At 61.3% G+C, this 23606-nt stretch overlaps 3 protein-coding genes across 18 annotated transcripts; 1 reads left to right on the top strand and 2 right to left on the bottom strand.

The window, feature by feature from the left end:
- Positions 1–1935: 1935 nt before the first annotated feature.
- Positions 1936–8395, bottom strand: SFXN3 (sideroflexin 3). Of its 9 annotated transcripts, none has more exons than XM_071564459.1 (11): positions 8041–8395; positions 6528–6785; positions 6119–6289; positions 5852–5950; positions 5515–5590; positions 5012–5097; positions 4544–4671; positions 4367–4416; positions 4162–4211; positions 3647–3694; positions 1936–2935 (listed from the first exon to the last, which is right to left on the bottom strand). In XM_071564459.1, exons 2-11 carry the CDS (start codon positions 6689–6691, stop codon positions 2839–2841), a joined length of 969 nt encoding a protein of 322 aa, XP_071420560.1. In that variant the 5' UTR covers positions 6692–6785; positions 8041–8395; the 3' UTR covers positions 1936–2838. The 9 variants fall into 9 exon arrangements, with proteins under 9 accessions (XP_071420560.1, XP_071420562.1, XP_071420558.1 ...); XM_071564461.1 differs by having other exon boundaries at positions 8214–8395; XM_071564457.1 differs by lacking the exon at positions 8041–8395 and adding an exon at positions 7231–7574.
- Positions 7361–16486, top strand: PDZD7 (PDZ domain containing 7). 7 transcript variants are annotated; one of them, XM_071564448.1, is made up of 18 exons: positions 7564–7862; positions 8308–8571; positions 9210–9617; positions 9801–9941; positions 10352–10526; positions 10838–11014; positions 11238–11385; positions 11604–11664; positions 12187–12612; positions 13074–13277; positions 13442–13483; positions 13676–13833; positions 14008–14099; positions 14223–14314; positions 14411–14482; positions 14950–15444; positions 15731–15831; positions 15984–16486. In XM_071564448.1, exons 3-18 carry the CDS (start codon positions 9425–9427, stop codon positions 16131–16133), a joined length of 2727 nt encoding a protein of 908 aa, XP_071420549.1. In that variant the 5' UTR covers positions 7564–7862; positions 8308–8571; positions 9210–9424; the 3' UTR covers positions 16134–16486. The 7 variants fall into 7 exon arrangements, with proteins under 7 accessions (XP_071420550.1, XP_071420549.1, XP_071420548.1 ...); XM_071564447.1 differs by having other exon boundaries at positions 7564–7875; XM_071564449.1 differs by lacking the exons at positions 7564–7862; positions 8308–8571 and adding an exon at positions 7361–7394.
- On the bottom strand, positions 16294–23572 carry LZTS2 (leucine zipper tumor suppressor 2). 2 transcript variants are annotated; one of them, XM_071564455.1, is made up of 6 exons: positions 23506–23572; positions 21152–21220; positions 19702–20145; positions 18824–19339; positions 18063–18332; positions 16294–17972 (listed from the first exon to the last, which is right to left on the bottom strand). In XM_071564455.1, exons 1-6 carry the CDS (start codon positions 23536–23538, stop codon positions 17298–17300), a joined length of 2007 nt encoding a protein of 668 aa, XP_071420556.1. In that variant the 5' UTR covers positions 23539–23572; the 3' UTR covers positions 16294–17297. The 2 variants fall into 2 exon arrangements, with proteins under 2 accessions (XP_071420556.1, XP_071420557.1); XM_071564456.1 differs by lacking the exon at positions 23506–23572 and adding an exon at positions 22745–22797.
- Positions 23573–23606: the final 34 nt, after the last annotated feature.

Below are 23606 nucleotides of genomic sequence, written 5' to 3'. Positions count from 1 at the left end.
CAGGGACCAATCGATGTTCCCAGCCCAGCACCGCCCAACACCCCCAGCAGTATCCCAGGTGGCATCCAACTGCTGTCTTTCTGGGACTGGCCCTTGACCTCTGTCATGAGCCCATTCAGGAAGGGACTGAGCATCCTTGCTCCCCTGCATCCACTGCTGCATCCTGCACCCCTGCCGAGGCAGCAGTGTCACCTTTGGGCTTGTCAGCCTCCCAGAACTCACTGTACGAAGGAGTTTTCTCTGCCCCCAACCAGGAGACCCGTGAGGACAGGTATCCCCTAGCACAGTGAAGTGACTGAGTCTGTGGGCTCACTGCAGTGCTGCCAGCTCCAGAAGATGACAGACACCCTGGCTGGTTTGCAGGGCAGCATTCCAGACCTGTCATGTCTCAGCCTAGCAATGCCAGCTTGTATGGGTCAGGCACAGACCAAAAAGGATCTCAGCGATGGGACATAAGCAGCTGCGAATACAGGGCAGGTGAAAGACATCCAGTGGCTGTGAGTGTACTGCCATGCCACCCTGCCTCGAATACCATCCCCACAGCTTTGGGGGCTGCTGGGGTGAGCCCAGATGCTGTCTGGCCATTCACAAGATCCAGCCACCCCAAGCCCCTGTGTCTCTAGTCCCATGTCCCTCCCATTCCCATCTCTGTCTCTCGTGCCCACAAACAGCTCAGGGCAGCTCCCAGCCAGTGCATACATGGAGGGTGTCCCCACGCAGCCTGGTGGTGAGTGTAGTATGTGTGGGAGGAGGCAGGTGTCATCATTATTTTTGTTTTCTTTGCACTGCTCTGGAAATATATTGTATTCTCAGATAATCCCGTTCAATTACACCACAATAAAACACATAATAAAAACGTAATTCATTTTTCCCGAGCGCTCCATCTCCCTGTGTCTTGGCAAGCTATTAAAAATTTGTCTTCATTTTTCTGGCAAGAGCCTTGTACCTTTTCATCTTTAATTTATGAGACCAGAATAGCTACTGACAAGCCCTTATTGCACAGCGAGGGGCTGCATTATTTATAAGCCGCCAATGACTGGCTCAGGGGAGATATTTGCAATATTCTGAGGCTGGGAGAAGGAGGGGGACAGACCCCTGATGTGCTTGTCTCAATCCACTCCCCCACCTTGGGTGGGTGCTGGGTGCGGCTGTTCTCCTGGACACTCCTTGAGGGGAGCACCGCCAGCCTGGCCTCTGCCAGCCGCTGCCTGCTGGAGAAGCTCTGGCACAGGGTGGGTCTGGACTGCCTGGCCCTTATCTTGCTACTGCTGCCTCTGCCCATCTTGGGCTTGACAGCAGCTCTCACTTCTCCGTCCTTCAGCACAGGGCACTGCAGAGTATGGTTGCCTCCATCCCTCCTTGCCCTGCATGGACATCCATCGCTCCTTCTGACTGCCCTGGTCAGAGAGAAAGCTGAGGGGGAGGCAGCTGCTCCCCACAGCCTTGCCAGGGTCCCGCAACAGCAGCAATGTGCTCTCCAATGTGCTCTCCAATAGCCATGCATAGAAAGTGGGATAAAAATAACCCCACAGGAGAGATAAGCACAGGACCCAGGCCAGGACTGAAGCAGAGCGTCCTGTGAGCAGGCTGCAAGAGGGGGTGTGAGTGTGGGCAGAGCCAGGGTGACACTGACCTCTCCAAACCAGTGGCATCCAGGGCAGCAGCTTAGCAAAGCTCTCTGCGCAGCAGTGAAGTCCAAAGCCGACTGTACTAAAAAAAGCCCTTCTGACAGCTGGATAAGCTTTAACACATGTTGGGCCAGCCAGAGCCACTGCAAAGGCAGTGGACTGGAAAACAGGGAGCAGAGCCCAGCCCCAGGGGGTACAGGGGAACCCAAGAAGCCAACCTGCCCCTCCTTCCTGCTCCCATCCTCACCCCAAGGGCAGTTCCTTTCCACCATATACAAACTGGCAAGCAACATGCTTCTCTTTGCTGTTGGTTTTGTATAAACAACCTGCCTTTATTGTTTAGTATATTGGTACATTATATGTATATCAAAAAACCCTAGAGGAAACCACAGTGCACTTAAAGCTGCTTGAGAAGGTCCACCTGAAAGCAAGCACTCCAAGGGCAAGTAGAGTAACCCATCAGGGGGAGCCCAGCCCTGAACAGAGATGGCATTAAAATAAGAATAAAAATGGAGACTCTGTGGGGATTAAAATGTGCCATTTGCTCTGGGGATGGAGGGAGCAGGAAGCCAGATTAAATCCCCAGAGCAGCCTGAAGGAGAGCAGAAGGTAAGCTGGGAGCACACGCCTGGGCTGGGAGAGCCCCCACCACCTCGAGTTCAAGCCACTGTGTGCACTTGATGACTCACCCACAGCTGTTTTGGGCATGAGTTTTCCTCTCTGAAAGCTACTCTGCCATCCCCAAGCACCAGATTCTTAACCACTGGAGACCATGGGTGCATGCAGAGGAGTTCTACCTTCAATTGCTGTGATTGTCTGCTCCCTCGTAATGCTGGGGAGCACTATTTTCTTCCTCATTCTGCAATTTTTATCTCCACCACAGCTCACAAGGTCCTTGGTGCAGCTGCCACACTCCCTTGTGCACTGCACACAGCTACAGGCACAGGCAGGGTAAGCACAGGAGGAACACACTGGGGTGCCAGCCAGGAGGTTCCCAGAGCAGGGCTGAACTGGGCATGGGGACAGGGTTTGGTGTGTTGCTGCATGGCTGCAGGCACCCCAGGGAGCAGGGCTGAGCACCTGGAACCTATAGACACACGACAGCCAGGAGAAAGCGACAGCAACCTCAAAGGGATCCGAAGGGCAAAGCTCAGCAATTCGATGGCCCAGCAGCTCCATGGTACATATCTTGGCTGGCCCAGGGCCCTGTTCAGAGCCCTTTGTTGAAGTAGACAGTCTCCAGCCATGGGTCTTTCTTCCGGATCAGATCCTGGACTTCAGGCTCCAGGCTGCTCACGGCCATTTTGCTGCCAAGGGGACAGAGATACAGCGGATTGAGGGGGAATGCCCATTGGTGGCCTCAGGTTGGAAAACCACCTGCTGCATCTCCAGGACGCTGTTCCCATGGCGCAGCACAGACTCTTGGGTCTGCACTTCTGTGTGTGCATAGAAACGTGTGTGCACAGGTTCAAACTTCTAAACACTCGAAGGGACTGGAGCACAAGCCCTATGGGGAGAGGCTGAGGGAGCTGCGGTTGTTTAGCCTGGAGAAGAGGAGGCTCAGAGGTGACCTCATCACTGTCTGTAACTACCTGAAGGGAAGTTATAGCCAGGTGGGGGCTGGTCTCTTCTCCCAGGCACTCAGCAATAGGACAAGGGGGCATGGGCTTAAGCTCTGCCAGGGGAAATTTAAGTTGGATATCAGAAAAAAATTCTTTACAGAGAGAGTAATGCATTGGAATGGGCTGCCCAGAGAGGTGGTGGATTCACCATCCCTAGAGATTTTTAAACATAGATTGGACGTGGCGCTGAGTGCCATGATCTAGTACATGGACTAGAGTTGGACCAAGGGTTGGACTCGATGATCTTGGAGGTCTTTTCCAACCCAACTGATTCTATGATTCTAAGTAAAAAAATCACTTGGGAGTCAGAAAGCACAGGGAGCCCACGCACTCCCTTGCCTACCCCAGCCCTGCCCCATGGGAACCACATGTGCAGGCATGGTTGTCTGTCTGTACCTTTTCTGTGGGAAGAGGGCGCAGCACAGCGGGGTGGCGAACACCAAGCTGGAAAGGAAAGACAGTGAAAAGGAGAAGCTGGGCTGCATAAATGACCCACACCCACACATGGCCTGATAGCAGAGCAGCAGGGAGGCAGCTCAGAGCTGTGCCAGGCACTCAGCCAGGAAAGGGGTGCAGAGATGCCCTCTCCAAGCTCCAGACCCTGCATTTGGCTCCTGAAGTGGGGCAAGCCCATCCCCACCAATGTGAAGGAATAGCAATGCTGAGTCCGATCCCACGGCAGGCTAGAGAGATGTCAAGATGGAGCAAAACAGCTCCTCGTCCCAGCATTTCATATCCCATCCCATCTGCTGGGGAGCCATCAGCCTGACCAAGCTCTGGCATTACCCCAAGAAACTCTGGGGCAGCTCACACCCCACCCTGCCAAGCAGAGGCCCCAGCAGCACTGTCCCCCATACCTGGGCTCAGTCGGTGCCCAGGGCAGTGATGCCCATCGGTGGAAAATGACTTACCAGAGTCCCACCAGGCCGACCTGCAGAGGAGCATTCAGGTACGGGTACCGCTGCCAGGGACAGGGAAAGGTTGTGTGTCAGTGTGGTGGACAGGGCAGGAAGGTGTCTCTTTTCTGATGGGGTGCCAGCTCCCAGGGGTGCCAGCAATATGACGAGCTCAGGGGGTGACCCTGTGCTCACTCTCCCATCCCAGGACCACTAGTACCTTCAGGAAAGCTCTCTTCTCCAGCACATTCATGATCACTGGCGGGATGGCTGAAGCAAAGGGGATGTAGATAAGCTCCCAGTGCTCACAGCCCCCCACCAGCAGCAGGACCCTGTCCCAAGCTGTCAGGGACCAGCTGCAGTCCCCCAGCACAGATGGAGGAGGGGACACACTCACCCATGGCCGGAGCTGCCATGCCAATGCGGGACACGACCACCTGGAAAATGGCCTTCTGGGCTGCAGCTGTGGATTCACCCAGGCGGTTCCCATTCTCATCTGTGACTGGGATCCCCAGCTTGAGCTCTCTGCAGTGAGAGATGTGGTGAGGGGGCCCCAGGGCACAAGGATAGGGGGATCAAGAGACAGGGCAGGGGCATGTCTCCAAGGGAGACTTGCATCCTCCTGAATCCCCATTCACTGCTGGCATAATAAATTGGGGGGTATCTCAGCTGTAACCCACATTCACACTTGGGAGTGGTCCTCAAGAAGGCTGTATGGGGATACAACCAGGTGCTTGTACCCTCAAGCCAACCCCCCAGGGTAAGGGATGACAGCAGGGCCAGCAAGGAAGTCCTTGAGTTCACCACCAGGGTTTGGTGAACCCTGATGTGACCCCAAGCACCCCAGCCCAGCCCAGGTGCTCACCTCTGCCTCATTAGCGGGATGTTGATGCAGTTGGCAGCTGCCACAGCCGCAAAAGGCACGTACCGGCCGATGATGGCTGGCAAGTGCTGCAGGAAAAAGCAGAAGCATGTAATGCAGAGGGTCTGGGGGCAGAGCTGGCTGTTCCCAGGTCTGCAACCACCCTCCTGCAAGCCCCTGTGGTGGCCCAGCCCCCATGGAGAAAAACATTCCCCCCTCGCCTGCAACTCTCATCCAGTACAAGTTGCATAGCCCAAAGGGTGTCCCACATCCTGCCTCAGGCTTGGACAGAGGCTGAGGGGTGAAGGGAGCCTGGAGAGATGCAGCTGGAACAAGGCTGGGGGAACAGGCCATCAACACAGCCATCACTGGGGAGAGCAGTTGCCTTGTCTGGGTGACCCCAGCAAAGCTGTTTCCTCCATTTTCTCCTCCGCCTCAGGTGATGGGGTGAATCCACTCAGGGAGGGTCCAGGGTGCCAACCCATCACGGCCAGAAGTCATCTTACCTTGGTGAGAGATTTGAGCCCCAGTGCTGTGACAACTGCCCCCGTGGTTGCACTCACATAGGCTGTTCCCAGCTGGCTGCAAGAGCAGGAAGTGACATCAATAAGCCATCCCAGCTCCCACTCCAAAGGAGGGGAGAGCATGCCCTTCAAGAGCACTGGGACACCTGAGTTCCTTTCCCAGCTCCACCACCAACTCTGACAGCTCCACTGGTGCCCATTTTTGGCTGCATCAGGTCCCCATCATCCCATCTCACAGCTCTCTGCCATTCAAGAAACTATTCAAGATAGCCCATGGCATTTTGGAGTGTCCCAAGGACATGGCCAGAGGAATGCTCACCTGGGGGTGATGGGTGCATCCCCACTGCGGTTGGTGTAGTTGACAATGGCGTTGAAGGACTGGTTGACCCACTGCCAGAACAGCACAGCTGGTGTGGTCCTGCCAGAGAAAGGAGGATGCTGTTGGCATTGGAGGATGCCAGCCATAATCCTACAGCACAAGTGCACCGTGGGGTATGGGGACATGTGTCCCTGCCTCACCCCAGGGTCCAGAGGATGCCTGGGGATGGGCATCCTCCTGGCCCTGAAGTGAGGAAGGGACAGATACCTGTAGAAGGTCAACATGCAACCAGTGATGGTCATGTTCATGGGAACCTGAGCAGACATACGTCCTATAAGGAGCATCTTCTCACCCGTATCAGGGTGGAAAGCTGAGTCGTAGATGTACTTTGCCCGCCAAAGCTGGTCCTCTGTCAGCCCCGGGGGTACTGTGCCTGCCCTGCCAGGTAAGGGTAGTAACCTGTTAAAAGACCCTCTGCCAGCACATGTGCCCCACTTGGTCCTCCACACCATTTGGAGTAGCTGTGAGATGCCTTAGGGACCAACCAGGCAATTTAGGGGCCTGGCTTTGGCCATAAGGGCCAGTATAGCCTCCACTCCCACCTGTGGGGATGGCCCCAAGGCTGTATCCTGTCCAGAAGCAGTGCTGAGGGTACACCCACCCTCCTCCTGGGTACCTGTAGTCCTCCACCACCCGTCGGGCTTCCTCCAGTGTGGCCCCCGAGAGCAGCAGGTTTCGGGGATCGGTCACCATGAAGAAGTGCTTGGCCCGGCCCTGAAAGGTGCTCTGGTCCCATCGAGGCTCCCGGATGTTGATGGTGGCAGGCAAGGATGGTGGCATCTTCTAGCAGGGTCAGGGTGAAAGGGTTATGTGGGGCGTGATGGCTGTGTATCCCCCTGCATCCCTGTTGGGACAGCTCTGGAGCTCCCTCAACCTGGGGGGACAAAGGGATGAACAGGGAGCCCATTTGTAGCAGAGCTCAGTGGGGACCTCCGAGGCCACCCAGCAGATGGGGCAGCTCGTTGGTGGTGTGACCCCACCACTGCACCCTGAGATCTGTCAGTGGGAACCCCCCTGGTTTGCACCAGCCACCAGAAGTCAGGGACACCTCCAAAACAGGCACGGCACCCCGCGGTGCCAGGATGGGGAATCATCACTACAGGGTTAGAGTTGCTGTCAGCAGCGGGAGAACACGGAAGGGCATGGGAACGAGGAATATCCCCTCGGAAAAACACTGACACACCCCGCACGGCTCTATTTGCACGCTCGCCCTTCCCCGCGAGAAGCGGCTCTCTGTTCCCTCCCATGCCGCACCGAGCATCACCCCCGCCACGCGAGACCCGCCCCGCGTAAGGACCCGGGGCACTCCCCGCACTCACGGCTCCCGGGGCAGTACCCGTCGTGCCCGCACCGCCGCCGCTGCCGCCCCGCTCCCGCCCGGCGCGCTGACGTTCGGCTTCGTCACGGGTGGGCGGCTCCGCGCCGGGCGGGGCGGGGCGGGCGCGGGGGCCACGCGTGACCGGGAACGGCAGCGGGGGGAGCGGTACGTGCCGAGCCGCACGCGGCGCCCACGCGCGGGAGCGCTCGCGCGTAGGCGCGCCCGTGGGCGCTCACGTGCATGCCCGCGGCCGCGCGCGTGTGCGCGCTCACGTCGGCGCTTCCGCCATCGCTCGGGTGTTCGCGTGTGCGCGTGTCCGCATGTGGGTGTTCACGTGCGTGTTTCCGCGCGTCCCCGCTTCAGCCGCGCGAGCGTGTCCGCGAGCTCGCGAGGATTTCGATGCCCGCGCCCCGCGCGTGCCCGTAGCGCCGCGTTGGTGTCCACGCGTGGCGCGGAGGCTGCGCGGGAGCGCGCGCGGGGCCGCGCCTCCCCAGGATTGGGCGCCGGCTCGTGCGTTGGGCGGTGCGTGCGGACACGCGCGCGTGTGTAAGCGGGGCCGCGTCCACGCCCGTGCAGCGCTCTGTGGGTGTCCGTGAGTGCGAGCGAGGGCACGAACACGCATGCCGTGGAGGTGTGAGTGCATGGGGTGCGTGTGCCTGTGGGTGCGTGTCCCCACGCCGGCCGGGCCCCCCCAGCCCCTCACCCCGGCGTTGTCGGGGGGCGCTGCCCCGGGGCGGCCCCCCCGCGCCGGTCCCCGCCCCCGCCGCCCCCCCGCCGCCCTCCCGCCGCCCCCCCGGCCGCCGCGCATCACCTGAAACCGCCGCGGTGTCGGGTTCGCGCTGGAGGGGCCGGGCCCCGCCGGGGGGCCCGAGGGTCACGGCCGACCCCGGGTGGAAGCGATGCCCCCCGGGGAGGGGGACACGGGGGGACACCGGCTCACATCACCGGAGTGAGCGGAGCGGGGGCACACGACACCTCTCCTACCCTGGCCGTGCCTCAGTTTCCCCTGTGTGGCCCCGGGATGCTCCGCGCAAAGGGAGGAGGTCAGGGGGAACACCACATTCCTTGCCCCACGCAGCCTCGCGGGGGGACGCGCCTCTGGGGCACCCCCACGTCGTGCCCGTGGCGGGGGACACGCACGGGGCTGCCCCACCCCGCCAGCTGCAAGGCCAGCCCCGGCCGCTCTCGATTGACAGCTCCCACGCCCGATGGCCGCGCCGTTCCCGCAGGGAAAGCCAATCCCCGCGGGCGGGGGGGCGGGAGGCGGTGCTGCCCCCCGGCCTCGCCGTTCCCCCCGTGCTGCTGCCAGGTGTCTCTTTCGCAGGTGGCACCATGGGGACAGGTGAGGAGGGCACGGGGCGGGGGAGAGGGAGCGCCGGGGGCTGGGGACCCCTCTGCACCCTTTCGGGCAGGGGGCACCGGCGGCTGATGCTGGCGGGGGCAGCGGGTGGGCGCCGTGGGGGGCTGGCAGCAGCGGGGACACCAGCGTGTCCCCTAAGCCGGGGCCATCACTTATTTATTGAGGTCAGGCTGGGGCAAGCCAGGGACGGAGCGGGGGTGGCACCGTGATGGCGTTTCATCCACGCCTGGAAAATCCCCGCAGGAACTGCCATGGAGGGCGGCTCACCCATCTCCAGCCCCACAGCACTGGGAATCCGGAGGGACCCTGGGGAGGGTGGGAAGCGGCCGGAGGGGTCAGGTCCCACTTTCCAGCATAAAGGTGGTGTTCCTGTGTCCCCTCTCCAGAGCCTTTCCGGCTTTACATCACCATGGAAAGCCCCTTTTCACGCCCTATTTCTGATTTACACTGATAGATAGAGCCCCTTTGCACCCCAGCATCCTTGCCCCAGGGCAGGGCAGCCTGTGCCCACACCCCCATGGTGGTACCCAGGAGCCATGCAACAGTTTGATCCTCAGCATAATCTAGGACTAGAGGGGATTGGGCTGGAGAGGAGCTCACGAAGCCTCTTCTCCCTTCAGGCTGTACTGCTACACCTGGGACCTCTCCTGCCAGCGCAGAGCACCCATGCCAGCTGCCCCTGGCATCACTCTGCTAAAAGAGAGCAGTGCCCAAGCCTGGGCATGTGCTGCTGGACTATGCCATGTCTCATGCTGGCTGACGGGCAGCCTTGGCCCTGTAAGGACACAGCCAGCCCTGAGCCAGACACCGGGACGCCGGAGTGCCCAGCACCACCATGGCCCAGGACTGGGAGGCAGTGCTGTCTGGGATGACGGCGGGCAGCCGCTCACGGAGCTCCAGCAGTGAGGCCAGCTTGGCTCCTCGCTATCTCCTCAGCAAGCAGAGCCGCCTGCTTAACGGGACCGCACGGAGCACCCGCGCCACCTCCCCCATGGGTCGTGTCATCCTCATCAATGCCCCCATCGAAGGTGCGTGGTGTGTCCTAATCCTCTGCCTGCCCCTATGGCCAGGAGGGCCTGGAATGCAGAATTCCATGGGTCTGGAGGCAGGGAGGGCTGTCCCGGGACTGGGGACATCCCCAGCAAGAGAGATAACCCCTGTCATTGCTCACACTCAGCCTGGGTGGCTCATCCATTTCCCTGTCCCCACAGCCAGCAGCAACGAGAGTGACATCATCAATGCCATCACGGTGGAGAAGAGTGTGGACGGCAAACTGGGCTTCAGTGTCCGTGGCGGTTCCGAGCATGGGTTGGGCATCTTTGTCAGCAAAGTGGAGGAGGGCAGCGCTGCCGGTAAGAGGGACAGGGTGAGGGACACCAGTGGGGATAGGTAAATGCCAGCAAGACCCTTTTGAGAAGGTTCCAGTGGCGTGGTGCTACAGTGACAGTGCCACCTCTCATGGTGGAAAGCCACCCTTTCCTCCCTGCTACCTTTGGCCATGGGGTTTTCAGGCTGCCCACAGAGAAGAGTGGGAAACAGGAGTAGGCAGCTGTGTGCCAATGGCTCTGAGCTCCATCCCCAAGCCCTAGCAAGGTAACAAGCCACCCATGCCTGCCATTGCTTCAGTGTGATTGTCAAGCATCTCTACCTCTGTTCCCATGGGGTTCAAATGAGGTTGAGGACACATTTAGGGAAGGGTTGCCAAACAAGGACAGGTCAGGTGCCACGTCAGGTGCCCAGCTGAGCTGTGTGTCCCTTGCAGAGCAGGCTGGGCTGTGTGTTGGTGACAAGATCACTGAGGTGAACAGCGTGAGCCTGGAGAACATCACCATGAGCAGTGCTGTCAAGGTCCTCACTGGCAACAACCGCCTCCGCATGGTAGTCCGACGGATGGGCCGTGTGCCAGGAATCAAGTTCTCCAAGGAGAAGACAGCATGGTGAGCCTGGCATCTCCCATGCCAGCACCCCAAAACCTAACCCCATGGAGGGCATGTTAGGGAGGCTTGGTGGGGGATACTGGGTGACAGGGAGGATCCAAGAGCTGGGAGACCCCCGGGGTGGGGGGCATCAGAAGTCTCTGCAAAGATGTGGAGAGATCAGGGTGAGGTACAGGATGGACAGGAGGGTCCATCATAAACATTCCCCCCATCCCCATCATTTTCTTCCACTGGATGACATCAGTGGCCTCATCCTGCTAGAGGATGAGAGCTAGAGCCCCAAGCCCCCCTGCACTGTGCCCATGCTCCAGGGTGGACGTGGTGAACAGACGCCTGGTGGTGGAGAAGAGCGGCTCGACACCATCGGAGAGTGGTTCCGAGGATGGGCTGCGGCGCATCGTCCACCTCTACACCACCTCTGATGACTACTGCCTGGGCTTCAACATCCGTGGTGGCAGGGAGTTCGGCCTCGGCATCTACGTCTCCAAGTACGGCTGCCCCAGGGGGCATAAGGGGGACTCAGCACCACAATCCCTGTTGCACCCACACTGGGGCTCAGCACCCCCTCCCTGGCTGAGCTCTCCACCCTCATAAGACTGTGGGCACCACCACCATGGGTTCTGAGGCATAGGGCCACCCAAGTGGAGGTATGGAACAGGAGCAGCACTCCAGAAAGGCCTTGATCTCATCCTGTCCCTGCTGCTGCCCTAGGGTGGACCCTGGGGGGCTGGCAGAACAGAACGGCATTCGGGTGGGAGACCAAGTCCTTGCAGCCAATGGAGTCAAGTTTGAAGACATAAGCCATAGCAAGGCAGTGGAGGTGCTCAAGGGGCAGACCCACATCATGCTCACCATCAAGGTATCTGCACCCAACCCCATGGGACCCAGGAATTGCAGTGTCCCCAGACTGACGCTGCCCCAGCTCAGCCTGGTGCCCATGGGGCCGTGCACCTGCAGGCTGGTTGGGTTTCAGGCGGGTGGGAGGGGGGAAATGCATTATTCATGGCTGGCACCAGATCGGGTTCGCTGGGACAGCTGGCACTCACTGACCCCCTTGTCCTCTCCCCCTGTGCATAGGAGACAGGCCGATTCCCTGCCTACAAGGAGTTGGTGGCCGAGTACTGCTGGCTCAGTCGCTGTAAGGGCAGTGCTGCGCGGGTACCGGCAGGGACAATGGAATGGGGCGCGGGGGTAGGGTTGGGATCCCCATACAAGTAATGTCTCGCCACTGGGGGGAGGGAGATCATCCACATGCTATGGGTTCCCATGGCCCTGGAGAGGGCAAAAGGCTCCCTGTGCTATTGTTAGCATCCCCACAGGCCTGATGGGCTTGCAGGGTCCCATCTGTCCCACATTCTTAGAGAAGACATGAAAAGCTGCCTGCAATGGTCAGCATCCTTGTGGTCCCTGTCATCCTGCAGGGTCCCCATCCCTGGAGAGGACATGATGATCCCTATGCAATGGCCAGCACCGTGCTGCTCCCCACGACCCTGTGGGACTCCATATGTCCCTCTTTGGGAACCCAGAGCTCCCCATATGACTGCTAGCAGCCCTGCAATCCCCATGGCCCTGTAGGCCCCCACATGTTCTGTCTTTGGAGGGGATGTGAAACTCTTGGTGGCCCACAGCATGTCACACTGTCTGTGCTGTGCCTTTACAGTGACCAACGGACAGCTGCAGCAGTTGTCTCAAACCTCAGAAACCAGCTCCTCCATCTCCTCCTACTCCTCGGGGCCAGCACCGGGAACGGTGAACGGGCTGGGGATGGCCGCCCCAGGCTCCCCAGCCCGCACCGTGGATGTGGCCATCTCCACGGAGGATGGGCCACGACGGGGCTGGGCGCGGGAGCGTGCTGAGCGGGCCATGCAGACTGAGCCAGCCACTGAGGGGCTGCCAGAGACACGGCGCACAGTGCGGCCCCCTGAGCTGCTGCGAGACACGGCCATCCGGGGTCAGGGCACCCGTGAGATCACCGGCACTCACCCACGCCGGACCTTCACCCACTCACCCAAGACGGCGTTGCTGCTGGCACTGAGCCGGCCACGGCAGCCCATTACACGCTCCCAGAGTGACCTCACTGTCGCTGGTAGGCACTGGGGCATGGCCCCACCCATGAGACTCACCACTCCAACCCTGCACCTCCAGCCCTGGGAGGCTCACAGCTCAGCCCCTGCCCCATATGGAATGAATCCTCAGCTCGAGCATTCTGCAGTTCCTGATGCACATAGATACCTGGACCTTGCTCCTGGGCTTCCTACAGTCAATTCTCTGGTGCCTACTCTGACACGCTATAGCCCATATGGACCCCTGACTACTAACCTGGGTATCCTATAGCCCCACATAGTCTTAAACCTGTCCCTGAGGCTTGTCAAGCATCCCAAAGCCCAGCCCCATGGCCCCTGGAGACCCACTACACCCCACAGCAGGACTCTTTCCCAGTCAGTGTGCCCCAGTAGCCCCTCCAATCCCCCAACGTTTCCTGCCTCCAAACAACGTTTAGGGTGTCATTCTCCGCCCTCTCCAATGCCCCCCTTTCTTCATCCACAGAGGAGAAGCGAAAGAAGGAGAAGCCAGAGGGACAAGGGGCACGGGGGGCTCCTCCAGGGCTGCACCGCTCCAAGACCCTTGTCAACCTGTTTTTCAAGGGGGGCCGTGCCACCAGCCAGAGCTGGGCCCCCTCGAGCCAGGAGGCCCCTGTCTCCGACCGCCGGGCACGCGCCAAGTCCCCAGGGCGCTCTGATGGGGACAGAGGTACCGGACTCAACCTGGAACTGGTCCCTGCTTCTATGGGCCTGTTGTGGCACCCCTGGCAGAAAGGGGGCATAGCGAAGGGTTCCTCAGGCATGCAGTTTTGACAATGGGCAGCAATGCCGCCAGCTCCCTCAGGCACTCACCCCTCTCCATCTCCCTTGCAGTAGGCGCCGTGCAGAAGTTTGTCATCCGGAGCCTGAAGCGGGGTAACAGGGGTGCCCATGTACCCAGGGGGGTGTGGGGCAGGCCCTGCATGTGCCTGCCCCTGTGCTGTGTGTGTCTGTCCCACTCTGGTGTGGAGTGAGCTGTTGGGGTGGGGTGGGGGGCATGGGGATTTTTTGGGCTGCCTAGGGCAGTTCTTGCCCTGCTGGCCACCCCTCCTTGCTGTGCCTTTTTAGAGAAAAGCCGGCGTGCCAGCATCCTGGGCCCCACGGGCATCACCACCCTGCAGCCCAATGGCAGCGACCCCGAGGCCAGGCTCTCGCACATCCAGGACGCCGCTGCACGCCTCCTCAGCCCGGATGAGGTGACAGCTGTGCTCCGCCACTGCTCCCGGGTATGAGTGAAAGGCAGAGCACAGCAGGGGAGTGCTGTCACCCTGGGCTCATTCCTGGGAAGCTCCCGCATACCAGGGGCATGGCAAGCCCTATGTGCCCACATTAATCTTTGGGAGGAAAACCGAGGCACAAGGCAGGGCATCCATCCACTGACACCTCTCCTGTGCTCGCAGTACCTGCACGAGGGCAGTGTGGAAGATTTGGTGCGGCCACTGCTGGCCATCCTGGACCGGCCTGAGAAGGTCCTGCTGCTGCGGGATGTGAGGTGAGTGCTGCTGGGGAGTATCTCAGAGTACCCCAATACTGCCCAGCCTGATGTGATCAACCCAGAACTTCACCCACACCATCCCAGAGGCTGCCACAACCTGTCTGCTCTTTACCTTGGCAGGAGCGTGGTGGCCCCCACAGACCTGGGCCGGTTTGACAGCATGGTGATGCCCCTGGAGCTGGAAGCTTTTGACGCCCTAAAAAGTCGCTCAGGTAAAGCCCAGCCTCCCAGGGACCTTGATTTGGGGAAGGTAGCGGGTAGGGGCGAGTGCAGCTTTGAGGGTGACTGGGAGCTCTCCCTGACCACAGTGCGCTCACCTGCTCTCCGGCCAGCCCACCATGATGTCCCCCCCAAGAGACACCTCATCACACCAGTGCCTGGTGAGTGCCACCCATGGACAGCCAGGACACCAGGCTGTCATGTGGTGCTTCCACTGGGTGCATGGTGAAAGGGGCATGGGTGCAGTCTCAGGGAGGAGAAAGGGAGTTGGGATGCCTGAGTTCAAGGGGTCCCAGGGAAGAGGGCATCTGGTGTCACTGGGTGTTGGGAAGACCTAGAGCAGCTGAATCTGTGGATCCTAAGTGCCAGGTGGTTGTGGGGAAGAGGACCTGGAGTGCTTGAAGAGACCTGGGATGTCTAGGGGTCCCTGGATGTCAGATGTCCCAGGGAGGGAAGCTGGGGTGTCTGTCCCTGGAGGAGGAAGATTTGGGGTACCTCGGGCATGCCTGTGTGGCAGGGATCCTGGGAAGCAGGGCTGTGTGGTTGCAGGGGGATCCCTTGGTGACAGGGGTCCTAGGGAGCCAGGCTGTGGGGTTCTGGGGAGATCCCTGAGCCCCTCTCATTGCAGACTATCGGGGCGGATTCCTGCTGAAGCCGGCAGGAACCCCAGAGCTAGAGGAAGCTGGGGAGCAGCAGGCAAGCCCAGCCCGTCCAAAAGCATCCCCCAGCCCCCGTCGGCTTCACCCCCACACCTACACCCCGCTCCCTGACGTGCCAGTGGATGCCTATGCCTGCACCAGCCGTCCCTCGCCCACCCTTGGCCCTCGGCCCCCCAACTGGCTGCTGGCTGAGCCCTCCCCAGGCGAGGGGCATGGACACTCGCACAGCCCCCAGGCCACTTGGCACAAGGTGTCCCCCGCAACAGCACGTGATGGAGCGGCTGAGGTGCTGGGGAAGCCCCAGCGGGCACGGGCCCCTCTTGCCCCTCTCTTTGTGGGGCCAGGGGGTGAGGAAGGGGCTGGAACAACCACCAATGGCCCTGAGGATGCTGGCAGAGAGGAAGAGGAGGAGGAGGAGTATCATCTGCTCACCGTCACCCTCTCCAAGCTGAAGCACTCACTGGGTGGGTGATACACAGGGGACCCTAGGGGGGGTGTGAGGACCCTTCTGCTGGCACCAGCATCACCGGGATGGGTGGCACCCCCTTGGCAAGGGGCAAAACCCAGAGCACTCCTCCCAAACAAGAAGGGGGGAAGAGCTGCCCCCTGCCCCAACCCCTCATCCCTGTAGGGCATACCAAAACAGGGCAGGATGGAGATGTGGCTACCGAGGGGAAGGCAGTGCCATGCCTGTGAGTGGGTGGGGGTCCCAGCCTACCTGGGTGTGAGAGTCTTGCGGCTCCCTTGCAGGGATCAGCATCTCTGGTGGCATTGAGTCAAGGGCACAGCCCATGGTGAAGATCGAGAAGATCTTCCCTGGTGGAGCTGCCTTCCTCAGTGGCATCCTCAAGGTATGGGGGGACCTGGGTGGGAACCAGCACACACCAGGGGATGGGAAGACATCCAGATGCCCCCATCTGTTGGTACTGCTGGGTTGCTGGCAGTACCCAGGCACCCAAAACAATGCTGCACTTCAACCTGCCATCTTCCCTTCGGGAGCCAGGCTGGTCAGGAGCTCGTGTCAGTAGACGGGGAGAGCCTGCAGAATGTCACACACCAGAGAGCTGTGGACATCATCCGCCAGGCCTACCGCAACAAAGCCAAGGAGCCCATGGAGCTGGTGGTGCGGGTACCTGCAGCATCCCCAGAATGATGCTGCACCTTCCCTTCAAGGAGCCATCTTGTGTTCCAGAGGAGCCAGATGGCTTATTTCTACACCAAGCTGTGGCTGATCTCAGTGCCAGCAGAGGGTGGGAGAGCCAGACCCACCCCATGGGCATGGAGCAGCTGCCTGTGAGGACCCAAGGGAGAGAACCACTGGCAACACAGGAGATGGACAGGTGGCCCCTGACCCTTCTCTGGACACACAGACAGTCCTGAAAAAAACACAGCCAGGGGCTTGTTTTTAATTGCCGTTTCCCAGTGGTACATGGGTGAGCTGGGCTCTGGGAATGAGACATGACTGAAATAAAGTACAAAAATCCTCCCCTGGAGCCAGGGGCGACCAAGCCATTGCTGGGCACAGCCAGATTTTTCCTTTGGTTTGATCTCTGCTGGGTGCCCAACTGGGCTCCCCTCCTCTGCTCACCCCAGGGGTGTCCCCAGGGTGTCCCCAGGTGGCACATCCAGCACCGCACCCCCTCTCCCCTGGTAGGCTGGGCATCACAGGGGCATGGGCTTTTTCTGAAGGGGGGAAAAACAGAGGGATTCTGGGGGCAAGGGCATGGGAAAGGCACTGAGGGCAAGCTGCCCCATGGCAGGGGTGAAGGGGCACAGACTGGTGGGGGGTGAGCTGGAAGAGGGTGATATGTTTTGGTAGGTCCTATAAAAATAGAGTTATTTAAAATGGCACAGAAACAAATTCCCTGACAAACACACGGAGGGAGCCTGGCATGGGCAGGGACATCACACATGCCAAGTGACTGGGTGACGGTGCCAGCAGGGACAAGAGGAAAGGGACAAGCCAGCCCTCCACCTACCCAAGGTGACCCTGGCTGAAGTCAGCGCCTGGGGATTAATGTCACTAAGAGGATCAGCAGGAATCAGTTTGGACGGCCCCAAGGCCAGGACTAGGCACCCACCTGACCTCACATCTCATGGGCACCCCTCACTGCAGTGGGCATTGATGCACCCTCACTCCAAGACCTCCATGCTGGGGAGGGGGCAGCACCTGCAGTCCCCTCTGCCCCTTCACAGTGCCAGCAGTCTGCAGAACTGAGGGGAGAGCAGGGGCCTCCCGCAGCACCACAGCTCCCAAAATCACAGGGGCTGGAGGCCCCTCCAGCCCTTCAAGCATGGGGCAAAGGCAGGCAGCATCTCAGATCTCAGTGGCTGTGATCTCCTCAAAGGGCGGGTCAGGGGGGTCACAGGGTTCAAGCGGGGGGTCCTCGCCCTGAAGCCGGAGATGTTGGAGCCGCTGCTCCAGCCGCCGGTTACGCCGGTACATCTGGATGTAGCTGTATTGCAGCTGCTTCTGGTAGCGGATGACCCGTTCCTTCTCGCCCTGCCACGTGCCACGTTCCTGCTCAAAGGCATCCCGCTGCTCCTGCCCACGCCGCCGCTCCAGGGCCACCTCTGCACGCAGCCTCTCCAGCTGCCGACGCAGCCCCACACTGCCCTGGGGCTCCTCGCCAGGTGGGGGGCATCCCTCGCCAGGTGGGGGGCAACCTTCGCTGGGTGGGGGGTATCGCCCACGGGCAGCTTCCCGAAGCCCCACCACCTCCTGCTCAAGCCGGCCAGCTTTGGCACGGAAGAGGTCAGCCTCACTCTTGCGGCGCTGCAGTTCATTGGCGCAGACCTCCAGCTCCAGCACCTTGAGGCGGGCGGCCTCCTGCAGCCCCTGTGCCCACCGCTCACCCGCCTGCAGCTGCGCCCGTGCCTCCCGCAGTTGAGCCCGCAGTCCCAGCAGCTCAGTGCCCCGCTGTGCCAGCTCGGCCTGCGCCTCCTTCAGCTGCTGCTTCAGCAGAGAGATCTCTCCTGACTTCTGGCACACCTGTGGGGATGATGGGGCTCAGGTGCCACCCAGGAACCCCCAGACGCAGCCTGTACCGTATGACATGCCCAGTGCTGCCAGGCGACTCACCTCCCACTTGGTCTCCTCCAGCCGGGGTGCCAGTTCAGTGCGCTCCCGCTGAAAAGAGGCACAGCGCCGCTCCAGCAACTCCCGCTCCTGCAGCAGCTGGGCCAAGTCCTCCTGCAGCTGCTTCTTCTCCTGCTGCAGCTGCAGCACCTGGAGCTGCAGGACCTGTTGCCCCCGCTGCGCTGCATGGGCTGCCTGCCGTGCCTGGGCCATGCAGCGCTGCCGCAGCCCCTCCAGCTCCTGCTCACACTGACGCTGCTTCTCCTCATACACCTGTGCCAGGGGATGCACAGGTGCTGGAGTGGGCAGCACGGCACGTCCCCCACTTCTGCAGTCCTCTCCAAGATCTGCATTACAGCAAGGGGGCAGCACATCTTCCCCAAACGGAGGGAGGCTCCAGGAAGAGTGCAATGTGGTCGTACACACCTCCTTGCTCCCCACTATTCCTCTGTATGATGAGCCCTCCATGTCAGCATCCCCAGAGCCTATATGGCTCCCCAGTCCCATCACCAGCAGGGAGAAGCCACTGGTCCCAGGCTCATAGAAAACCTGAAGCACCCACAGTCTATATTACTGGCCCCACAGCCCTCGGGGACTACATAGGACCATCCAGCTGGTGCAAAAAACTCACACCCAGACCCACAGCAAAAAGCATCCTCCTACAAGGGTCTGTAAAGGGTCCCTGCCCCCAGCCAGGGAGTATGTCCACACAAGTGCCCCAGGGAGGGAGACAGGAACAGGACAGGGGGATGCCAGGGACATACCTGACAGATGGCCACCTCATTCTCATCCCGGCTGACACGCAGGAGTCGCAGCTCAGCTTCTCTCTCCCGCAGCTTTTCCTCCAGCTCCCGAACCAGTATGGCCTCCTCACCAGGCAGGGGTGAGCGTCCACAGGAGCCACTCTCTGAGGAGGGCCGGCCCCGGCCGCTCAGCGAACCTGTGCTCTTGCTGGAGGATGAGCGCCCACTGTCCGAGTTTGAGGGGCGGCAGCCCCCTGGGAGGTCGAGGGGGCCATGATGGGTGGTCTGCAGAGCACCCACCTCTGGGTGCTGGCTGCAGCCTGTGCTGTAGGTGGGCAGGCTGGAGAGGGAGTTGCGCCCGGAGTCCGAGAGGGTGCTGGCGCGGCAGCTCAGAGAGCCAGGCTTCTCAGCACCCAGCAAGTGGGTGAGGCTCACCTGGCTCTCCGAGAGCCCCAGGCGCGTGCCTGGCTGGGCACTCCGAAGCTTGGATACCACTGGCTTGAAGGCCATGGGGCGGATCAGGGTTTTCTCCACATTCTACCAGGAAAACAGGGGAGAGTGAAGGGTTGGGGATGATCCACCACCCTCAAGAAGGGCTGCCTGGGAATGGGAATGTGACAGCAGAAGCCCCCAGCCCTGATGCCTTCACACCCCAAAGAAGACAAGGGCCGGTCACCACTTACTCCATCCCCTTTCCATGGGGTGCCCAGGTGGGCTCCCCAAACACACCTGGCATGAAGGAAAGGACATTAGGGGCATGGGGATCACCACATCCCCAGAGACACCAGAAGCATGGACATGTGACTCCAATTCACACATCTGAGCCAACAGTCCCAGTGCGGCATGGGGAAAAAAGTCAAGACCCCAGCACCCACCCACCCTGCTGCTGCCCCTCCCACCTCTTCCAGCTTGCCAGAGACAGGGACAAGCTTAGGGGGTGGCCCTCGAAGGTGATCATTTGGTGCTTGGTCATCACGGAGCTCATCTGAGTCGCTGCAGGGGCTGGTAGGAGAGGAGGCATCGAGCCAGTCATCACAGAAGCCCCCGTTGGCATAGGAGTGTGTGACGACGGGCACAGATACACGGGGCTCCTCAGGAGTGGTCTGGAGCAGCCCCTCCTGCTTGCAGAAAGTGGTGGAGGGGTCGCCATCACAGGGCTGGCTGGTGTGGTCGTGGTGGGGCCGGACGGGCAGGAGACTGCCCACACTGCCCATGGCAGCGGGGGGCGAGCAGGTAGTGTGGAGCTGCGTGGCCCCCTCGACAGTGGCCTCAAGGGGCACTGGCAGCGTCTGCACGATGGCCATGATGGGGGGGGCCCCAGCAGGCAGGGGCGCACAAACAGCCTGCAGGCAAGGGAGACAGGGCATCAGAGCTGTGGGCACCACCAGCTGTGCCCCATCAGCTGCAAGCCTTCCCTGATGGGCACAAAGGTACCCCCCAGATCCCCCACCACCATACTCTAATGTGTGGGCACAGGATGGCCCAAGGGGAAACAGTGAGAAGGAGACACCAAATGAACCAGAACAAAACTGGAATTAGCTTGGAAGGGTGGCACCAGCACCCCTCAAGTTGGGCTCAGCACCCCAGTGAAGCAGCCTGGGCCTGCCAGGGTCTGTGGTGTTCTGGTGGCACTGTAGGGAAGCAGTGATGCAGTCCTGCCTCCTGTCATGCCCTGGTGTGACCCTGCCACGGGAAGTGTGCCAGGACTGGAGGCAAATCCCGAGAGGCCTTCAGAGAGCCAGCTCATGGGCAGCCTGCCTGCCTGCCTGCCCCATTGCACCCACCAGTGCAGCCCCATGGAGAGTGAGGAATGGCCCCACACTTCAGGGTCAGACACCTTCTCTATCCCACAGCCCCCATCTCTCTGTGGTGACCCCACAGAGGTTGCCCCCACCCCTAATGATCCACAGTAGGGCGCAGGGCCACCAAGGGAGAAGTTGTCTGGTGGATACCAGGCTCTTTCCAGCCCCAACACATGGGGACTTATTCCCACCCTCTCCAACTAGGGGGGCTCTGCCAGTGCTCTGCTGTGCCCCCAGCCCATGCCATACGCCTGCGTGACAGGAGCCAGCCGACAGGCCAGATCCATCCCCCGCTGCCTCATCGCATCTTGTACATGGCTGCGGCTGGCACAGGGTGTGGGCGGGGGGGCCCGCTGCCCGCACGGTCTCGCCTGCTGAGCTGTCACCTGAAATCAATCTGCCTGCCAGCGCCCGGGGAGGGGCAAGCAGCGGAGATGCCAGCAAGCCAGCTCCCCCCACCAGCGTCACCCCCACTGGCATGTGCCATCCCCAGGCACCGTGACCTCACACTGTACTCCTGATACCTCCCTTCACTGGCTCCACTCACCTCGCCAGCCGCTGCCCATCCGTCCGGTCCACTCAGGCCTCCACACTGTGAATACGGCTCTACCAGCCCCTGAAGCAGGAAGGAGGAAGAGGAACGGGGTCAGGGCACCAAACAGCAGCAGGGATCCCTGTGGTTCCCGCTGCCTTCCCTCTGAAGCATCCCCAGCCTGTGGATCCAGGGCAGGTGGTGCCTGCGTGGCACCAAGGGTGGCAGGGGAGCCTGGCAGTGGGTGCGCTGCGGTCACCCCAGGAGGAGTGGTGAGGACAACAGCCTGCTATGGGAACCTGCTGCTGCTGGAGGAGCAGGAATCAGGGATCAGGACCCCCAAAAGGACATTGCATGGCCCTCAGGCGGCAGCCAGCCAAGGCGCAGTACCCCATTCCAGAGAAACTCCCCCGGGAAGTGCGGGTCAGGGGGACAGACGCCCCCGGGGACAGCGGGCCCCCACACAGCCGGGAGGGCACACAGCCTCTGCCGGGGCCCCGGCAAGCAGGTGGCGGGAACAGACTCCATCTTCTCCCTCCCGCCAGCCCTCCAGCCTGCCGAGCGGGTCCCACCATCGTCGGGAGAGGGAGGGGTGCCAAGACCTGCCTCCAGCCTCCCAGTAAAACCAGTCAGCAACTGGGGTGGCGTCACCACTCCGGCTACAGCACAGCATCGCTAGATCCCACCACTACACCCCCGAAATGGCAAGGGAAGGCTCGGCCCCTGCTCAGCCAGATGCACATTCTGACCTGCTGGGGTTTCTGGGCTCCCGGGGACCTCCATGCATCGACAGCACCTCAGGGCCATTCCAGAGCAGGAGGAATTAGCCCCTCATCCCTCCCCACCCACCTGGCACATCTCGGATGGAAACCCTCCACGCCCAGCTGTGCCCCTCTCTGGTCCCCCCAGCATCCTAAGGTTCCCTTGGTGGTGCTGCTTCCCTTGTCTACTCAGTGTCCCACCATCACCCCACGCTGCCTCACTAAGCCCCACAGCACCCAGCCTGCCCCATGGTGCTTCCACCCACCCCAGCCCACAACACCTGAACTGCCCCATGGCACCCGTGGGCCCCGCTGCCCCATAGCTTCCCCGGAGTGTCCTAAACCATCTCCAAAGTTCTGCATGACACCCCCAAAATACTCCACGGCACTCTTGGGCCTCTGCTACCCCACACCTCCCCTAGAGTGCTCCTAAACCACCCCCAAAGTGCTGCAAAACACCCCGAAAAGTGCCCCACAGCACGTCTGGGCCTGCACTGCCCCACAGCTCGCCCTTGAAGCACCACCAAAGTGCCCCGAGAACCCCTCAACTGTTCCAAAGAGCCTCTGGGCCTCTGCACTCTGCAGATACCCCCCGACGTGCCCGTAAAACACCCCTAAAGCAGTACACGGCGTCCCAGGGCCGCCGCTGCCCCCGCAAACCCACAGAGCGCCCCGGACCCTTCCAAATAAGCCCCGGGGGGCCCGGCCCTACAACAGCCCAAGCGCCGGCAGCTCCCCTCGAGGCGCGCTCCAACCCAACTCCCCGAAGCGCCGCCGCGGTCCCCGCGCCCCGCCGGCCCCGCGGGACCACCGGGCGCCCCCGGCCCGGCCCGGCCCCCGCACTCACCACGGCCCCGCCGCCGCCTCCCGAGCCGCGCCGCGCCCGGCCCCGCCCCAGAGCCGGCCCCGCCCCTCGACAGGAACCGCCCCCTTTAGGGCCCGCCCCCTAGAGGGGCGGGGTCGGTCCCCGCGGGACAGAAGGGGCGTGGGGCGTCCCCCGAGCGGGACACCCTCGCCCGGTGCATTCCCAGTCACGTCCATTCCGGGATAATCCCAGAGCTCGTCCAGCTTTTTTGCCTCAGCCAAGCCCCCGAGGTCAGGGCTCTCCACCCCCAAAGCATTCCCAGGCCTGTAGAGTGAAGGTCGCTCTCGAGCTTACGCCCCTCTGCCCCCTCCCCAATTACTCGGTAAGCTGTGTACTCTGTCAAGGGGGGACGGAGACTCTGCTCCACTTGACACCACTCCCCTCGCCGCTATGAGATATTAAAGCCATTGCCACATCCCGGCCTTTCCGAGACCCAAACTGGGAGAAAAAGGAGCCCCCTGGGGTCTGGGGTCACTGAGGGTCCCCCCACCGGCTCAGCTCCTTCACCCCTTCCAGCCCCAAGAAGGGATGGGTGGAAGATAGTCATCCTGGGCTAGATGAGCATCCTGGGCTATCCCAGTGCCTCAGTGCCACTCCAGAGCCCCTCGGCAACACCTGACCTAAGCTAGACTGGGAGAAATGGTAGCCAGCAACCTGAATGGGGCCCTTGGGATAAGGGGGAAAACCTACAGCTCCCCTCCGCCATGCCCCCCCTGACCCAGCTCCACTCTCCCCTGCCTTACCTCTGCTTCACCAGGACCCTCCTCTGCCATCATCCCCCAGCCTGCACTGCGGGTGCTCACACCTGCACTGACAGCACCCAAGGGTGCTCTCCAGGAGAGCC

Source organism: Pithys albifrons, chromosome 9, assembly GCF_047495875.1.
Source record: "Pithys albifrons albifrons isolate INPA30051 chromosome 9, PitAlb_v1, whole genome shotgun sequence".
NCBI classification, from domain to species: Eukaryota; Metazoa; Chordata; class Aves; order Passeriformes; family Thamnophilidae; genus Pithys; species Pithys albifrons.
This window is presented reverse-complemented; position numbering and strand designations above follow the sequence as displayed.

Excerpts from the sequence above, each read along its gene's own strand:
- SFXN3 (XM_071564459.1), bottom strand. The coding sequence starts at position 6,691 with ATGCCACCATCCTTGCCTGCCACCATCAACATCCGGGAGCCTCGATGG. Across the intron at positions 4,417-4,543 it reads CATGGCAGCTCCGGCCATGG|CCATCCCGCCAGTGATCATG; the intron begins GTGAGTGTGTCC and ends CCTTTGCTTCAG. Across the intron at positions 3,695-4,161 it reads GTCGGCCTGGTGGGACTCTG|CTTGGTGTTCGCCACCCCGC; the intron begins GTAAGTCATTTT and ends TTTCCTTTCCAG.
- PDZD7 (XM_071564449.1), top strand. The coding sequence starts at position 9,425 with ATGGCCCAGGACTGGGAGGCAGTGCTGTCTGGGATGACGGCGGGCAGC. Across the intron at positions 10,527-10,837 it reads TCCAAGGAGAAGACAGCATG|GGTGGACGTGGTGAACAGAC; the intron begins GTGAGCCTGGCA and ends CCCATGCTCCAG. Across the intron at positions 15,445-15,730 it reads CAAGCTGAAGCACTCACTGG|GGATCAGCATCTCTGGTGGC; the intron begins GTGGGTGATACA and ends GCTCCCTTGCAG.
- LZTS2 (XM_071564455.1), bottom strand. The coding sequence starts at position 23,538 with ATGATGGCAGAGGAGGGTCCTGGTGAAGCAGAG. Across the intron at positions 19,340-19,701 it reads TCTCTGGCAAGCTGGAAGAG|AATGTGGAGAAAACCCTGAT; the intron begins GTGGGAGGGGCA and ends TTTTCCTGGTAG. Across the intron at positions 18,333-18,823 it reads ATGAGGTGGCCATCTGTCAG|GTGTATGAGGAGAAGCAGCG; the intron begins GTATGTCCCTGG and ends CCCCTGGCACAG.